The sequence below is a fragment of the Cloeon dipterum genome, chromosome 4 (assembly GCF_949628265.1).
Source record: "Cloeon dipterum chromosome 4, ieCloDipt1.1, whole genome shotgun sequence".
Lineage (NCBI taxonomy): Eukaryota > Metazoa > Arthropoda > Insecta > Ephemeroptera > Baetidae > Cloeon > Cloeon dipterum.
In genome coordinates this window covers 18,933,941-18,951,780 of record NC_088789.1, presented here as the reverse complement: position 1 = coordinate 18,951,780, position 17,840 = coordinate 18,933,941, and the positions used below count along the sequence as shown (strand labels likewise).

The 17,840-nt window shown below is 39.0% G+C and overlaps 3 protein-coding genes across 3 annotated transcripts; all 3 read left to right on the top strand.

Moving 5' to 3' along the window:
• The first annotated feature begins 2,570 nt into the window (after positions 1 to 2,570).
• Positions 2,571 to 5,503, top strand: LOC135943595 (1-acyl-sn-glycerol-3-phosphate acyltransferase beta-like). The gene is made up of 3 exons (XM_065490223.1): positions 2,571 to 3,211; positions 4,088 to 4,569; positions 5,259 to 5,503. The coding sequence occupies exons 1-3, from the start codon at positions 3,042 to 3,044 to the stop codon at positions 5,435 to 5,437; spliced, it is 831 nt and encodes a 276-aa protein (XP_065346295.1). The 5' UTR covers positions 2,571 to 3,041; the 3' UTR covers positions 5,438 to 5,503.
• Positions 5,504 to 5,906: 403 nt separating this feature from the next.
• Positions 5,907 to 7,783, top strand: LOC135943594 (1-acyl-sn-glycerol-3-phosphate acyltransferase alpha-like). The gene is made up of 4 exons (XM_065490222.1): positions 5,907 to 6,182; positions 6,650 to 6,946; positions 7,315 to 7,499; positions 7,562 to 7,783. Exons 1-4 carry the CDS (start codon positions 6,019 to 6,021, stop codon positions 7,744 to 7,746), a joined length of 831 nt encoding a protein of 276 aa, XP_065346294.1. The 5' UTR covers positions 5,907 to 6,018; the 3' UTR covers positions 7,747 to 7,783.
• Positions 7,784 to 8,503: 720 nt separating this feature from the next.
• LOC135943228 (43 kDa receptor-associated protein of the synapse) lies at positions 8,504 to 17,628 on the top strand. Its single transcript, XM_065489684.1, has 7 exons — positions 8,504 to 9,055; positions 10,986 to 11,166; positions 11,227 to 11,378; positions 12,339 to 12,645; positions 13,463 to 13,762; positions 13,959 to 14,150; positions 15,241 to 17,628. The coding sequence occupies exons 1-7, from the start codon at positions 8,964 to 8,966 to the stop codon at positions 15,631 to 15,633; spliced, it is 1,617 nt and encodes a 538-aa protein (XP_065345756.1). The 5' UTR covers positions 8,504 to 8,963; the 3' UTR covers positions 15,634 to 17,628.
• Positions 17,629 to 17,840: the final 212 nt, after the last annotated feature.

The following is a 17,840-nucleotide window of genomic DNA, read 5'->3' as shown; positions in this document are numbered from 1 at the left end:
CCTAAAAATCTCATGGTAAAGACGACTGATAAATTGATGTGAATTTCCCAGGGGGAAAACTGGTTATTCAAGAAGTTTTTTTTATATTTTCTCTATCTCATAAAATTCAGATATCGCCAAAAGTTGTACATATAGCGTATGGCATTCCACGCACACATATATAATATACAACACGGACCAGATTAGGCTGACTTTTTGCCAAGAATCAAGATAAGTTTGTACTCCTCAAGTTTCACAACTTGCTTGGCATCAGCCGAGTTATTATTTATCGCGCGGCAAGAGTTTGGTGAGGAGTAAACACACACGTAGGCGCGCGCCCGCGACTGGCACAACTCCAGTTCGCAGCCGCATTATTTACTTCTTGGCTTGCAAGTTGCAAGCTCGTTTTTCGCTTGTCTCTTCTTCACTCGAGATGACGCGTTTCAGGATCGGCGAACCCGGACTGCGCTCAAAATTTTAGTTGGGGGTTACAATGGAGTGGGGGAGGGGTTCGTGGATGTTAATTAAGGAAATATTTCCTTGGCAAGAAAAATTTCCTGGGTGTGTTTCAATATTAATTGGTTTCTGAGGTTTGAAAATATTGCCTGCGGATTTTTTTCATTTGTACGCGCGGGAAGTCTATTTTCTACATTTCATACTTTTTCGTTGCATATACTTAGATGATTTCAATTATTAACTGCGTTTTGTGTGTTTTTTGTGATATTGTACACAATCATGCGAATTGATTGTTCAGCTACCACAGTTTGGTGCGAATGTAAAATGACGAGTTCAATTCAACTCCTAATGCGTCTCTTTATTAGCTTTTGCATCAAATTACTCTTGTCATTTTTGAGTAAACAGGAGCATGCTGCCAAGCAAGATGCAAGAGGACACCTCAATCGCAAGCAGTCCGGGCCTGTTGGGGAATCGCTCAAACTTTACGGCTTTCCTTTCCGTGCAGATTTTTCCAGGGAGACGCAATTGACATTCGTGGACGAGAAATTTGATCGTGAAAAAGGCAGTTTTGCCGACTGCCAAATGAATAAACATTGAAAATATTTGCAACAAAATTAATGTGAATCGATTGATAAAAATTTTTCCCCAAAAAGTCATAGAGGAAATACTTAAAAACTTTTATATTGTTAAAAACAATACCAAAGCTTTAAAGAGGAACTTTGCATTTAAATCATTTCAACAATCAATCTCCAGTGAATGCAGGGTTTTTATTGTTTAAAATAATTCGCATTCATCTAATCGTCTCCTTTTTTATTATCGAGTGAGAAACACTTTATCTCCAGTCAGGTTTGTCAGCGATGCAAAAGTTCCCAAACACACCGCTCTTTGAATTTTCGGCGTGCTCTTCAACGGCTGATGAATTTTTAACTCTATATATCCGCGACGGGCAGCTTTTCTCTAAGGGGCAGTTACTGCTACTGCTGCAAAAGTCGCTTCGATCTTTTGAGGTGCCCTCACTCACTCGGAGCAACAGTTCGCTTTTACCACCACATTTGCCGTTCGTTGATGAAAGGGGCAGGATTCAGTTTGCCCCAAGTTTAATTGCGTTTGAATTAGTAAATAGGGACTGGCGTTGAGTTAACTAGATCTATGGAACAAGCAGTTAACGAAGCTTATTGGGGTTACCTGTTTCCCACTGAACTACATTGAGTCTTGAATTTCTTATTATTTGTTTGGATAAATTAATTATGTAAAAATGATAAGAAAAACGATAAATAGTTGAGAGTTCACGGATGACTCATTGTTTGAGCACTTCTTGCTCATTTAGAGGGGATCGAGGGAGAACAACAATCAGTTATAGCTGCAGCTCTTTGCCGACTTTATACATCGTGTGCACTGAGATACTAAAATAAGGCTGGTACATTTATAATGTAAACCTATTATTGCTTTACTGGCATCTAAATGTTTCTTTAAAGCATCTTACAAGATTTTTGTTTTAAATTTAAATTAAACTTAACTTCCAACATTATATTTTTATTTATTTGTCAAAAGACTTAAATGCAGCTCTCTGCAGGACCTTTTCTGTAGAAATATGGAAAAATAAACAGCTCAATACACACCGAGGAAGCTGCATTTTATTCTTCAGAACTTTCTATTTGCATTTTTGTTTTCATGCTTTTGCATGCCATCGTACAAAGCATAATATATAATATTTATGGCTTAAATATGGTATCATTTTTTTAATGTTGGAAAGATTTATATAATATGAATTATTTTAAGTAATTAAGACATTTTCTTCCTAGATTTTAACCCCTATAAAGTAATGAAAACTGACTAAATATGTTGAAAATAGCAACAAAACCGAAATTTGCATGTAAAAAATTATCACTAGCCTGGAAAAAATCACGAGAAAAATCCCTGGCGCGAAAACGTAATCATGCTTGGACTTTAATCCGGTTTAGACAGCTTTTTAGACTGTTTACGACGGTTCTTGCGGTTTTATATTATTTAGATTATAGTTTAAATGGTTTAAAATTACACGATTCGTGCTCATTTGATGTTTCCGCAACGATTAGAAGCTCAGAAAATTGTCAGCCGTCTAAAATTCAAATCCCTAATTATTTGCATTAATTTTGCAATTCATAACAGCACCAACAAATTCACGCCACTGCGTATTAAAGGTTAGACAATAGCAGATAAGAACAAGAAATAGATAAAAATTCACGATCAAAGTTTGATGTTAATCAATGCTCCAGACACAACAGCCCAAAGTTTACAAGTGATTCAGAGATTCTACTGCATGAAAAAATGTCAAATTCTAGCACCGTAACACGTCTATTTTTGCGCGTGAAAGAAACGTGCACACTTACACTTATCATACATTATTGCATCTTCGAAGCACTCGAGGAGTGTGACACGCTATCAAAGGATAAAAAGTCCTAAATTATCCCCGCATCCGACCTTCTGCCTTGGTTCTTATCACAGAAACAGGGGCACAACATTGTGTGCAGCAGTAATTTCGCATCTTATCTGCTCATTTGAACTGCAGTGAAAATCTGCAGGGCGCTCGAAAGCCGCGACATTCGCTCGCCGCCTGACCGCATCCAATGGAAGTCTGGCTGCTGATCGCGGCGGCCACCTGCGTCGGCCTCGCCCTGGCCCGGCGTTGGATCGCGTTCAACTGGCGCGCCATCCTCTTCTACATCTACACGTCCTTCTTCTCGCTGCTCGGCATCCCCTACTTCCTGCTGCGCCCCTGTGATTCAGTCAACTGCACGTAATTGAAACTTGTTATTTTTCCACCGGCGCGACTCGAACCTTCTCGTAGAGTTATCGGTGCAGTGAACAAGATTAACACTGGAATTAATATTCATTGCTACTGTTTTGTATGTGGCGCAGTGAATACTTTCTTGATTTACATTTGAGCTAAAACAAATTAAAGGTATATATTTAAAGGAATTTATTTTAGCTCTCGAACTCAACAAATGATTCGTTTTAGTTCGTGGTGAAATGAAAGACCTAATGTGAACCAAGTTCATAGTTGTCATAATTTTTTGAAGCACAATTAATATAGTATATTATTAATTAATTAACTAATATTGATGTTGGAAAAAACTGTTTAGATTATTTTCCTAAATTACAAAAAATTGAGTAAAAAACTATAGTTCAGACAAATCGGAGTTCCAAAACTCAATAGCGCAGTGATTTTACTAGAAGCCTTTATATGAGCATGAATTCAATAAATTAACCACAAATTTAAACGGAGCATCCTTAGAGTTTCCTAATAAGCCAAATAAAGCTGTGGACCTATATACGCGTGTACTTAATTTTTGTTAGCGTCAGAGGCAATGTAAATAGAATCACGAAAATTGAATGTGAAAAGTGCAAAAGTCTAGTTATAAAATCTTACTAATAGTCACAAGAAAGGTTTTTCTAAGATATAAATTAATTTACATTTATAGACAGGCGCGCTGGAAATAAAATCTACAAACCTCTAAGTCTGTCTCGTACGACAAAGAAACATTATAATATAATTACTTTGAAAATATAAATTAAATTTCTATCTAAAAATATAAGGTCAAAATTCACAGCCTAAGTTATAAGCATTGATAAAATTAGTAAACAATGCAGCATGTCAATTTTTTTCTTTTAGGCATTGGACACAAATTCTGCGCTTGTGCTCGTATCTGGTGGGCATCAAATGGGAAGTACGGGGCATGAAGATAATGAGCCAGCGGCGCGGGTGCGTGGTTGTGGCCAACCACCAGAGCTCGTTCGACGTCCTGGGCATGTTCTGGTTCTGGCCGTGGTCGTACCGAATCGCCGCCGTGGCCAAGAAGGAGATCTTCTACGCGTGGCCGTTCGGCCTGGCCGCCTGGCTGGCCGGCGTCGTCTTCATCGACCGCATCAACTCGGAGCGGGCCCGCGGACAGCTGGCCCACGCGGCCCGCCTCATGGCCAAGGACAACGTCAAGCTGTGGCTCTTCCCCGAGGGCACGCGCAACAAGCGCCGCTGCCTGATGCCGTTCAAGAAGGGCGCCTTCCACGTCGCCATCGCCTGCCAGGCGCCCATCATGCCAGTCGTCTACTCGCCCTACTACTTCATCAACCCCCACAACAAATACCACACTGGCGGTACGAATTTTAATTTATTATTTTTTATTATTAATGTTACTAGGGGTGGGAATTTTAGAGGACTCTTTGGCCTAAATTTAGATGGTTTCCCATTTGTTCACTTCAACTATCATGTTAAAGGCTGAAATTTAAGACAGCTTTTTTAAGCAGATAGTCTACAATTTTAGAGGTTTTTTTTGCAGTACAGTAGTCGGTTGTCGGTTTTAGACTCGTTGTGGCATAATTCACTCGTACTTGACGGTTGATTTTTTTTTTCAAGAGAAAATTGCTGCTTTCAAAAATTGTTGTTGCTTTCGCATTTATAAATACTTAATTATAAATAAAGCCTTAACCCCTATTATAATTCGTTTATTTTTATATTAATAAGATTTCAAAATTAAAAAACTTTTGAATCAGAAAAAATTAAGTGTCTTAAAAATTTTCAAGATTTTTAACTTAACTTTTCATATTTTTCCATAACTCGTAAATTATGAATAGTGGAAAATTATCCATTGGCAAATTTTCATCTTATTTAAAAATATTTAGGATGGTAGAAATAAACAAAACAATATATATTTCGGATTAATATTTACATCAAAAGAGAAAAAATAAACATATATCAGGAATTTAATTAAATAAGTTCAGAACAGCTTTTGTGGAAGAAACTTGATCATTAAAGTTTAAAGTACCTCTAAATATTATTATTTCAGGTAAAGTGGTCATAACTGTGTTACCTTACATCGAAACCAAAGGTCTGACGCTGGATGATGTTGAAGACTTGATGAACCGAGTGAAAAGTGAAATGGAGAAAGTCTACTTTAAAGTAGCTGAAGAACTAAAGGCTGAACTTCCTCCTGACCATCCTGGATTGGTCGGATTTGAAGATTAAAACTTTAAATAGGGTTAGGTTATTTTTAAATGTCTCGATATATGATACTAAACAAATAATCAAATGAAAGCTTGGTTGTTCAAATAAATCTCGTTCATACAAACATAACTCTTATGCGTGTGTGTCTTACATAACTATATCCGTAATAGTCTAAGATATAAAGCTCAAATTTTACATCGCTGATGCTGATAAGATAAAACAATTAGGTCCAGACGCCCACCTGTGATGAACTGTCGACAAAGCCTATCCTTCATATGGGGTGATCAAGTGCAATCTATCATACTGATCGATTGTCATCGAAAGAGAGCGTTTTTTAAATTGCAAATCTCCGATGATTAATCCCGTTTACATTTTTTCTTGCATTTATTACGTTCTAGAGATCACTGCTGAGATACGAAGAAGTCACGCTACTTTGCGTTTCAGTTTGTCAATTATTACTACATTAGTTTGTATTCTCTGTGCAACTATGTGCGTCTCCATTGTGTTTGATAAGATACTCGTTCGCGTGATTTTACAGTGGATTCAAGAGAAGCCCGAGACTTTGTTGCAATGCACTCATTCTAAAATTCTCCACGAAGAAAATGTGGCTGGCGACAGTTGTTTTCTTGCTGGGGCTAGTGCTGGCTCTGCGATTCGCACCTTACAACACAAAATTTACCCTTTACTATTTCATCATTTCGTTTTTGGCAACTTTCTGCATCCCTTTCTTCGCCGTTTTCAACCCGTGCGACCCCATAAACTGCTAGTAAGTAGATGTTTTTCAAAATCTTGAAGTGATAATTGAAGTTAATGACCTTTACTATTTTTTAATAATTACAAAGAGTGAGAAATGTGATAAATCATATTGAAGTAGGTGTTCAGATAAAAATCACTTACCTAATGAAATGGCTATTCTTGAAAATTTCAAAATACAAAATAAAAACCAAAGGCTGCAGTAGAATAATAGAGAAAATAAGTTGCGGTGTGAAATAAATTTTTTTTTGTCAGCAAAGGATTGAAGAGAAACATTTATTCATTATTTTTTTCCATCATATATGGTTACTAAAATTTTACGTTCAATTTGGAGCATCAATGCATACATTCGGTCAGGGTTGAAATCCCAAATGAGTCGTTTGCATAAAATTTAGCACGCTGCGCCAGTTCGATATTGAACTAAGTTGATCTGTTTGGCAATAAAAATACTCTCATATGTGATAAAATTTCCTCTTTCAGCAGGTCTTCATTCGTCCTCCGCTTGGTATCGCATATTTTCGGCATTAAATGGGAAGTGCGGGGGAAAGAATTGCTGAGCCAAACGAGGGCGTGTGTGGCCGTGGCGAACCACCAAAACTCGTTTGATGTTCTCGGCATGTTTTGGATCTGGAAATGGATGAAAAACTGCTCGTCGGTGGCCAAAAAGGAGATTTTTTACGCGTGGCCCTTCGGCCTTGCGCTCTGGCTGTCAGGATGCATTTTCATCGACAGACTCAACTCAAAGCAGGCCCAGAAACAGCTTAAAGAGGCTGCTAGGTGAAAATTTGGGATTAATTAGAGAATTTCCCCCCAAAAGGTTTTTTATACGATATAAAATACCAGTTTATACGTTTTGTCAATAGTGTTAATTCTGACTAAAATAACTTTTGTTTAATATATTATATAAAATATTAGAACATTTTAAGAAAAATCATGTTTTTCAAATTTTAGTTTCTCTGGAATAAATACACGATTTTAATTCAAAAGCGTCATTTTTAACTCAAATTCACATAAAGTCAGACGAATTATTTTACAAAATGCAACCATTATCAAGCTAAGAAAAAAAACTGTCAATGCTCCGAAAGTTCGCCCCGTTATGCTTGATTTATTGCCACGCAAATTACCCTTTTTTATTTTTTACGCAGGAGAATGGACAAGGACGGCGTCAAACTGTGGGTTTTTCCGGAAGGAACGAGGAATAAAAGTCGCAGCCTGATGCCATTCAAGAAGGGCGCTTTTCACGTGGCGATAGCATGCCAAGCACCCATTATGCCTGTCGTTTTCTCACCATACTATTTCATCAACCATAACAATGGCTTTTTCGGCACCGGTATCGCATTTTCTTGCGCCTCGTATCGCCAGTGTTCATCGCATCCATTGATTTTGTTTCAGGAAAAGTGATCATCACCGTGTTGCCTTATATCGAGACCAAAGGGCTCACGCTTGACGACATTGGCGAGCTGCAGAACAAGGTTTGGAAACAGATGAACGAGGTTTACACAAACGTGTCGACCGAGCTGAGAGATTCCTTGCCACCAAAATACCCGGGACTGGTTGGATTTGACGAAGAAAACTAACCGAGTGCTATTAATCATTTTTTATAATTTGACTTGGTATAGTTGTTGTCTTCTAGCATTGTTCGCTATTTTTAAATTTCAATATTTTGTACATCTGATGGCGAAAGCCAAAATTAATTAAAGAGAGACTGCAACACCCAGAAAAATCTGACCATTTTTCCACAAAAAATGAACAAAAGAAAGAGCTAAATCGAAATTTACCCATCAGGTGCAATGAGCATTTTTAGAAAATATATTGGCTATAAGCAACAAATTTAGGGTGATTTCTAATCCTTCCCTTCTAGAAGCCTTATTTCATTTTTAAGGATGTGAGAATAGATCTCTTCTATAGGAATCAAAAACTGCCTTAAAAACCTGATCAAGTGAAGCAAATTATAAAAAATGATTTATTTTGTAGCTTGAGCTTCTGTTTTGTAGAAAAAATCACTTGAATGATCACCTACTGGACAGTGAAAATAATTTCCAATTGTTTCACTGTATGTAATCTTCTATTTTGACTTCATCCTAATTAATTCAGCTCTTTTAGTTTAAAACCCCCGTAAATATATTTCAAGCCAGAAAATGTCCCCAGCGATATATCTTAAAGAAAGTATAATATTTTACCATGAAAATATAAAATAAAAGTCTGTAAAAAAAAAACTAATACAAGCTTAAATTTTTAACTAGAAACTCTTAGTAAATAAAATCTCCTCGACTTTCTTAAAAAATCCATTGAATATAAATACCGCATTATTTTTCTCAGTAGCGTGACCACGTTTCTGCTTTCTTTTGAACACTATACCACTTGCTCATTATCTTGCACTTGCGATAAGAAAAGTAAAAGCGATAAAAGTTCAATAACAATGCATGGAAATTTCTCTTTCAAGCATTTCCTGCGGCTTTTGATCAACCGGTAATTGACGAAAGTGCCTAGATACTTTTGGCTGGCCACGCTTTCAATTTGATCGGAAAAGTTGCGGAGTAACGGCTGGAATAATGACTTCCCCCGCCACTGCTGCGGGGTGGTGGGTTACTTGTTTTGAGTTTTGGCGCCGCACGCGCGCGCTGGAAAGTGGTCCAGGCAGAGATGTTTTCCGGCCGCTGCTGCCCGGTCTTCGATCTGGAGGGGCGCAGTCTCGCTAGCTGCAGGGAGTGGCTGCCTACTTTACAGTGCACCCTCTGTGATAAAAGCCACCCTTGATTTGGCACCCTTATTTTTGTGTATTTGGCGATATGTGATGATGGGCGCTCACCCGCACAGAACAATCAGCACTCCAGCCATCCTGGAGGCGATGTCCTGGGACTCCATCCCCTCCAGGGACTACCTCAGGTGAGACACAGGCCGCTCCCGAAAGCTGTCCAGGAAAACATAGAGCCGAACGTGCTGGGGCCAGTTTTTCGTGGATATTTCGGGGGATACCAATAGCTCTTTTTGCGGAGGTTTTGGCTCTTTTTTACTTGTAAATTTCGATGTCATTTTTTTAGATCTTGAATTTATGTTAATATTCTTATTTAACCCGTTCGCGCGGGAGGTTATGGAATTTTACCTTGAATGATTAAGAATGAAACATATTTTTTCTTATTCCTAACATTTAGGAAAATTAAATTTTGAGATGGAATGAGATATTTATTCCTCTAATAAACACAATCTTAAAATTTTTGTGTATAGGTAGCCTTTATTCTTACGAAGAAATTTGGAATTTACAACGTCATTGTTATTCCTGTTCTAAAATTAATAATATTACGAAATAATTTTTATGGCACCTTTGGTTAAAGATTTTCATTCACATAATTTTTATCAAAAAATTAAAGGGAAAATACCACAAAAGGAGATAAATATTTGCTGATTAGATTATTCCTGATAAAGTCTTGACTATGAACTTTTAAAATTGAATTTTATTTCCGTTGCGGAAACCTTTAAATTAAATTTCCGGCCTCTTTCCTTTCACTAGAAGACCTTCAAAAAGCTCAAAAGCAATCACGTCCCCATTTCTTTCCCATTTTTTCAAGGCATTCATTGCAACAACCCAGTTCACTTGTTGGTATTCAACAGCGGAGGTAGCGACAAATTGCAAAAGCTGCAAGCAAAATGAAAATATGCAGCTAAGCGGGTGCAATCTAGGCCAGTGGACCGCTTGCAAGTGGCAGAGGGAGGAAAACAACCCTCCAGCTGCGAAGAGGCCAACAGCCGTTTAAAAACACCCCTGCGCCGCGTGCAATGCAATTGTGATGAATTTTTGAAAAGGAGGAAAAGTAAAATTGGAAAAAAGTGATGGATAGAACCAATAAAATTAGATCGAGCGCACTTCACCCGGAAGAGGCCTCCGAGGGCCTCCGAGGCCGACGTCGTGGCCGTTGCCGACTCGCGGGGATGCACCCTTATTGATCGGTCACGTGAGCCGCGCGCGCCGGATGCACCCCGCACGCGCACGCCGCGATCGCGCCTGCCGGGGATGGAAATCGGCCTTATCTATTTTTAATGAGCCCGTTCGTCAGTCAGTCGGGCAGGCGGGTGGAATGAGAGACCATTGAGAGGCGTTTATCCAGGCCACGGATGGATGGATGGCCGAGAGGGTGGGTGGGAGGAGCTGTCATTAGGTCTGGGGCGGAATCCATTAATGGGCCTAAAAACGGCTGCTCGCAGCCTCCCGGAGACGCCGCCAGACAAAACTAATTAGCGCACGCATTAAGACCTCATGCAGCCAAGCCGCTTATTTATGTTCTTATTCGCCGTCATCGGAATTCGCACATAATTAATGGTTGCGTACGTCAAAGTGACTTATGCTCCGGCCTGAATTTTGGTCAAAGCCGACTAGTCACCCGCTTTTAATATCGAAACGCTATGAGCGCCCTAACGGCGCAGCTATGTGAATAGAAATCAGATTCTCTTCTTCATCCGATTAGTGATGATTGACTATGTTGGACCCAGCATCTTGTTTCTCTTCTTGGAAATGCTAAAATAGTTGAGATACAGGAGAAGCGCCAGAAATATGAATTTTTAAAGGACACATGCACGCCGAAAAAATATATATTTGTTAGCTAAAAGAGTTTTCTTTCTCGTGAAAAATAATTTTCAATGGAAACAAATTACAATCAATTAGAAAGCCAACAATAATATCAGTTTTGGTCCAAAAATTGCCAGTTTTTTATGGAAGTTAACTATAGAACCAAGAAAACATAAATTTCTGATAAAAAATTGCGCAAATCCAGAAATAATTGTTTCGCTCAAAGTTTTTTGATTTAAAAAATCCTGTCATTAGCGGCACAAGCCACCAACTGTCGGCCACAGCCCTACTACCCTCGCCAGACGGACCACCCCTGCCGCGGCCACATGAGCTCTTCCAGTTCCGCGAGGACAACAGTGAGGCCAACGGCCACGGCATTTTTGACTGCTTTTTTGCATGTCGCCGAAAATTAGAACAGGGCCTAGCGAGAAGAAGGGTATACAGTATTACGGACGGTGCTGCGTTTGCACGGCTGATTCGCTGAAACTGTTCTCAGGTCGAACAAGGCCTAAAATTGTACAATCAACACAAGCAGCAGGCTGCGGTTGCCAAATGGAAAAGCGCCCTGAAGCGGATCAGAAAAAGAGAAGACAAGTTTCTGCTGCTTGGCTATCTATACCAGGCCTACATGGACTGGGGTAAATTTAGGTGAGTGCTCATAACACTTTCAGTGCTATTTTTATCACCGCATAACAAGGAAAATCAAACTTTAATAAAAAACCACACTCTCGTGGTTTCACACCGTCAAACGTCATCGTAAGGGCTCTGTGTTTTAAGCGCGTTATTTTGTCGAGCAGTTTTGTATGGTTATATGGAGTGAAATGATCTGTTTAACACGGCTTCCATGCTCATTCAAGTAGCTATTTTCGGCACAATTCACAAGTAATAAATCCTTAATATGGCATTGTTCTGTTAAAAACTGTCCTTGTTTGTAGTTGTTATTCAAGGTATTTTATAGAATAGTTGATTTTTTTTTTATTTCCATGCTCATCTCTTAAAAGATTGTTTCTGTCCAAATACATGAAATAATCCTAAACCAAATATCCAAAATGGAACAGAAGGAAAGCAGTTTCCAAATGCGTATAAGCCTTTTTAAAAAATCTAGTTAATAGATATGAAAATCTGGCTCATTCTATAAATCTTAATAAATGTTCCGACAGATAAAAAGATCCAAAATGCAGCTGAAACTGTCAGGAATTTAATTGATCTTAAAAATTTTTACACTAACACATTTCTTTATAATGTTTATATATTTTTTTTTAATTTTTAGGAACGAAGATAATTACAAAGTACTAAAACACAACCCAGATTTTTCTGCATTTTTCGTAAATTTTTGTATTAACAAAAAATATGTCAACAAAATTTGCAACAAGATTTTTGGATGGTTTTGGGAGTTAATGCGATTATGAGAATGGTTCAAACTGCTTACAATTGCATGATGGTCTCGCAACCACTGGAAGCCCAGAAAAAATTGTCGATCGTTTAAATTTCATATTGTCAACTCATGCGTATTAAAATTTGTATGTGTCAACACACGCCACCGTCTCGACACGCCTGTTGAGCAGGTTGCATATTGCATACACAAGAAAATTAATTAAACCATTGCAGAGAGAGTCTGGAATTTGCTCATCGGCAGCTGGGCGTGGCGGAGGAGACGGACAGCGCCAGCTTCAGAGCCGAAGCGTACCTCAACCTGGCACGCACGCACGAGCGTCTGGGCGCGTTGGAGCGCTCCATGGCGTACGCGCGACACTCGCTCTTCAACGAATGCGACCAGTGCAAGGTGGCCGGGCACGTGCAGCTGTGCGTGGGCAACGTCAACACCCAGCTGGCCAGCTTCTGCCCCGCGCTGGAGGCCTTCCAGCAGGCTCACAAAATTGCTCAAAGCACCAAAGACCCCGCTCTAGAATTACAAGTTCGTGCAATGATTTGTTCATAGCAAAAGTTTCTTAATTAATTAATTTAAAATTTCTTTTTTTAAGTTGAAATTTTTATTTAGAAGATGAGAAAATAAAGAATAAATACAACCCTAACAGCAGTATTAAGGTCAATATTTAAATTTAGATGAATGTTAGATAGAGGATAGAGGTCTCTTTGACATGGATTATTTCAATTTAAATTTCCAAAATGAACAGATCCTGTATAATTTACAGTGCCGCATATCTCGTCAAATTAATTGAGTGAGACATATTAGAGCAATGATATTTATTGTGTAACGAGTAATTGGATCACTCCCCGTAGTTACTCGTTACAATTGTACAAACTGAAAATTTTCAATAGTTAAATTTACTTTTGAAAATAAGGAAAACCCGGATAATAAACTTTGATTTATATGTTCTGGATACTAATGATTGCTATCATAATTATTTAAATTTAATTTACGTTATTATTTGTCAGTTTTAAACATAAATTATTTACATGCCAGAAGTTCTTACAGTAACAATTAATTATACATTTTGCTTGAAAAAAACCAGGAAAGTATTATTTTTATTTAGCAAAACGTATTTCTTCATTTCCAAACAAATTTAAACGAAAACTGAAATAAAGCTAAGCGATAAACACGAGTTGTAATTATACCTGCAATTTAATTCAATATAAAATAAGAACATTTATACAAGTGGCATTTTTCTCATTTTTCTTTTAGGTGAAAAATTCAATTTTTACTCTCCTTGTAATCTTAAAAAAATCGTATTTAATCTCTGATTTTACAACTTTCCGATCGGACATTTCAGGTTTACGTCGGATTGTCCGAGCTGTTCGCTCGACTGCAGGACGCCGAGAAAAGCGCCAAGTACGCGAGTAAGGCCTATGACCTGTCCCGAAGCCTGCAGCTGGGTGACCTGAACAGCAGACACCACCGTGCGGCGCTGCTGCAGATGGCGGCGGCGCTTCGCAAGCAGGGCGAACTCGGCGACGCGCAGGACTACTGCTCCGAGGCCACGCGCCTCTCGCTTACCTCTGGCGACCAGGCCACCTACGCACGCAGCATCCGCGTCATGGGCGACATTTACCGCAAGAAGTGTGACATCAACGTGAGCATTCCAAGCATTCTTTCCACTCTTTTAAATTGGAATTTTTATGAAATTGTAAACAATTAGTGAGAATTTGAAATTAATTTTCTTTTTATTATGTGATGAAATTTAAAATATATAACGTTGTTAAATATTGATTTAAAATATTTGAAGTGACTTCCAGATTAAAATTAAAAACGATTTCCCGCCGTTGCAGAGGGCTTTTAAACAGTACGAGCTGGCGTTGGGACTAAGTTCCAGTCTGGGCGACCGCCTGAGCCAAATGGAGACCATGGAGGGCATGGCCAAGTGTCTGGAAGCTCTCAGGCTGCAGAGACGCATCTGCAACTGTCGGCCGCTGGAGTTCAACTCCAAGTTGTTGGAGCTGGCCTCATCTATAGGCGCTAAGGTGAGTGCCGCATTTTTTCCCCGCATAACGGCCCAACTTTTTTGCGGAGGGCAAGCTAAAAATGCTCTCGCCAAGCGCCAGGTGCGCTGCGTCATTTTCGTGGCGTTTAAAACTAGTAGCGGCCCAGTTTTACTGCCGCAAAAGAGTGTGGCTTTCTGCAGTCTGAAAAGTTTTGACGCGGCAGGTGCCGCAAATGATTGTGTAAATGATCATGCGGCGCAAGTTGCCACACCACAGTCAAGCGTCAATAATGTGCCTTAATCAAAAGTTTGTCCGCCCTTCTTTCTAAACTTGCTTTACACTCAACGAACTCATTCTTAACCGGTAACATTAAATGGAAATTTTTCGTTTGAAGAGCATACAATATTTAGGTAATTCAAATCGAAGGAAAAAAATAATCAAATAAGCTAGACAAAATAATTTATCTGTGAAGATTTTAGGGTAAAGAATAGTTAAGGATTTTAATTAAAAAGAAATGCTTGTGCTCAAGATTTTTTGAATTTTGAAATTGTGGAAATTATGCTTAAAAGCTGTCCTATATGACCTGAGTGAACAGGTTCAAAATCTTCAGATTGGTATTGCCTTTTGTTTTCAAGAAATTCCACTTAAAGACACGATAATATATGATTTTTCTGATTTTTCATGTTTTGCATAAATTTTTTGCTCAATATATTTAATGTTCTAAATACAAAAATTTCCAAAACTTCATACTGTTAAACTCGTTTGTACCTCCCCTGACCAGCTGAAGGATTTATGGGGTGCTGTATCTATTTGTTTTTTCTCACAAACTAAACTTAAACTTAATACAAACAACAACTGAAACACTCGTCAAGACAAAAACAAAACTCTTTTTGATACCATAAAATTGAAATCCCCTTCTGGGTTGGCTAAATATTTAACCTTAAATTAATTTTCCATTAGTAAATTTTTAACTACTAACAACATTGATACACTGTAATAAAAATTTCTCAGTTTACCAATTATTTTTTTTAAACGGTTAAACATTCTTTGCATTTAAAATCATATCAAAATTGTTAATAACCCTAGAAAAATAAAATTATCCAACTATGTGTTTGTTTGCTTATTTTAGCTGCTGGTGCGGAACGTGCGCGAGCGGCTGGCGCGCATCTACTGCAACCTAGGCGACGAGGAGCAGCAGGCGCACCACGAGCGGCTGGCCGCGCAGTTGGACGCCGAGCTGGAGCTGGTGTGCGGCGCGTGCAGCTTGCCGTACGGCGGCGAGGCGGACAGCCTGGAAGCGCTGCCGTGCGCGCACATCCTGCACGCGCGCTGCGCCTACGAGCTGCTGCGGCGTGGCAGCAGGCGGCGCCGGCCGCGCCAGTGCCCCGAGTGCCAGCGGCTGGTCAGCTCGCGGCTCTATTTATGCTGCGACGAAGCGCGCCGCTCCACCGTCAGCCTGCGCTCCAGCCCCAGCCTGGCCAGCCTGCGCTCGTACTCGCAGCAGGCCACCTCGTCCGTGTGATTCATGCTCAACCCACCCCGCAAGTCTTTCCGTCCCTCAAGCCCGTCGCCACCCCGCTCGCGTTTCGGCGCCAAGCGCTCACAACACCGATCTCTGCGCACGCGCAGCGCCTGAAAGCAGGCGCATGCGCAACGGCTTTCCGCTGCCTCTTTCTCTCTCTCACGGCTCTTCACGCCACCACAGCACGCACCCAGGGTTGCAGCAACCTGACATTTTTCATGCATTTCCGATTTTCACCAATTTTTTTACTCGTTTTCATGAAAAATTCGTTGGTTTATTTCCTGTAAGCCATGATTCAAACTGGAAAGAGGAAGAAGGTTAAACGATGCAAAATTTAAAGGGATCGAAAGAAATATATATATTATGGAAAAAGTATTGTACATAAAATTTATATCTGCCGTATTATCACTAAAATAAAAGAGTTGACAAATGTTAACCTCTGAATTCTGACTGGCTTACACGAAAAAAAAACAAATTTACAACCAAAATTCAGTCTTGGAGTTTGCTTGTAAAAGCATGAAAAAATCTGTATATTTGAACTTTTTCAATTATTCAAATGGGATAACAGATATAGAGTGAAATGAAGTCGTCATATCTGTACATGTGCCCCTTTTTTCAGTGCAGAAAGGAGTGTTTATTTTAAAACAAATTAAAAAATTTAATTGGTGAAAATTGAGCAGTAAAAACAATCGGGTAGTGAGAAAATGCAACCCTGCACGCACTTCTTGCTTTCGTGGTTTCCGAGGAATAATTCAATTTTCAGAGACCTTTGCAGGGCTTGTTGCAGGTGCACTTTTTCCCCTTTATTGGGTTCACTCAATCAAGCGACATAGGGTTGGCAAGAAATTTGCTTCAAAAGTCGCTACGGTAAAAATGTTCAACGAATGCAGAATCGAGGAATTGTTGATGGAGTACGTGTCTTGGAAATAGTTTTAAACAGGAAAAGACTGATATACGCATTTTTAATTTTACACTAACGTAAAAAGCATTAATTAGATATTTAGATTTAAATAAAGGTTTAAAGAATTTAATTTATGATCAGATGCGATAAATTTAAATTGAAAAGTGGGTTCAAAAAATCAAGGATGTACGTGAGGAATGGAATGGTTCTACAAAAATAAATCAGTAAAACCTTAACTTCACTCAAAATTTTCCTGAAAATATCAAAGAAAAACTGAACCAAAGTTTGGCTGCTTCTTTTAAATTGAGCGACATCCTTGAAGATAATCTAAAGTCTAGCTTTTTTGAGAAAATTTAACAAAAAATATTGTGTCCGTTTTTCTATCTAAAAATAAACCCTCTGCTGTGTTTTGGCAAGTTTCATTCCTCTCAAATGATGCTGCCTCAACCCTGGATAATATGAGTTTCGTTCATAATAAAGCAATCTAAGCCTGGACAAGTCCTGCAAAGGATTTAGCCCGCGCAGTGACACGTAGCTGCGTCGATTGCAAAGTTAATAAAAAAAAGTACTGCGTCGCCCTTTAGATCACGTTGATTCGCAGCATCGTTGCTCGCTGACAGTTATAATTACATTTATACGTATTTACACGTACCTTATTAACCAAGCATAAACTACAATTGTGCAATTGTTTAACAATCTATATTGTTATCATGATGTTTGATTAGCTGAATAGTTTGATCGTGCGGTTGAAAAGTCGGCATATCAAGTTTTAAAAATACACACTCACTCACACACAAACACGTTAATCCAAGAAGAATTTTAATCGAGAAAGACAAAAGACTCACTCACTCACTCACTCACACCAAGCATGTTTTGACGACGAAACGCGAGTGGCCGCAGACCAAAGCTCTGAGGGACGTTACACTCACTCAATTAACGAATTAATTATTTACTACTCACTGTTGTATTGCGTGTTTCCACCAATAAAAATGATGGTTAATCACATACACACAACACACATACACCCGCCCCACTCGACACACACGTTCTCACACACGACACAAACACACCACCAAGTTATCTGAAAGAGAAAACTGTGTTTGATTTAAGTGTTTCTCAAACCTTTGAATAATTGTATGTTTCAGCTTTGAAATTATGTCTTATCAGAAAATTAACCAGCAAGTGTGTTAAATAAATTTTATTTAAAAAAGAAATGTTTATTTTAGAACATCTTACAAAAATAGCGATGCAAAAAAATCAGATTCATCTGACAAATGAAGCGCAGCGCACTGTTTAATGCCATTTG

Excerpts from the sequence above, each read along its gene's own strand:
- LOC135943594 (XM_065490222.1), top strand. The coding sequence starts at position 6,019 with ATGTGGCTGGCGACAGTTGTTTTCTTGCTGGGGCTAGTGCTGGCTCTG. Across the intron at positions 6,183-6,649 it reads TGCGACCCCATAAACTGCTA|CAGGTCTTCATTCGTCCTCC; the intron begins GTAAGTAGATGT and ends TTCCTCTTTCAG. Across the intron at positions 7,500-7,561 it reads CAATGGCTTTTTCGGCACCG|GAAAAGTGATCATCACCGTG; the intron begins GTATCGCATTTT and ends ATTTTGTTTCAG.
- LOC135943595 (XM_065490223.1), top strand. The coding sequence starts at position 3,042 with ATGGAAGTCTGGCTGCTGATCGCGGCGGCCACCTGCGTCGGCCTCGCC. Across the intron at positions 3,212-4,087 it reads TGTGATTCAGTCAACTGCAC|GCATTGGACACAAATTCTGC; the intron begins GTAATTGAAACT and ends TTTTTCTTTTAG. Across the intron at positions 4,570-5,258 it reads CAACAAATACCACACTGGCG|GTAAAGTGGTCATAACTGTG; the intron begins GTACGAATTTTA and ends TTATTATTTCAG.
- LOC135943228 (XM_065489684.1), top strand. The coding sequence starts at position 8,964 with ATGATGGGCGCTCACCCGCACAGAACAATCAGCACTCCAGCCATCCTG. Across the intron at positions 11,379-12,338 it reads ATGGACTGGGGTAAATTTAG|AGAGAGTCTGGAATTTGCTC; the intron begins GTGAGTGCTCAT and ends AAACCATTGCAG. Across the intron at positions 14,151-15,240 it reads CCTCATCTATAGGCGCTAAG|CTGCTGGTGCGGAACGTGCG; the intron begins GTGAGTGCCGCA and ends TGCTTATTTTAG.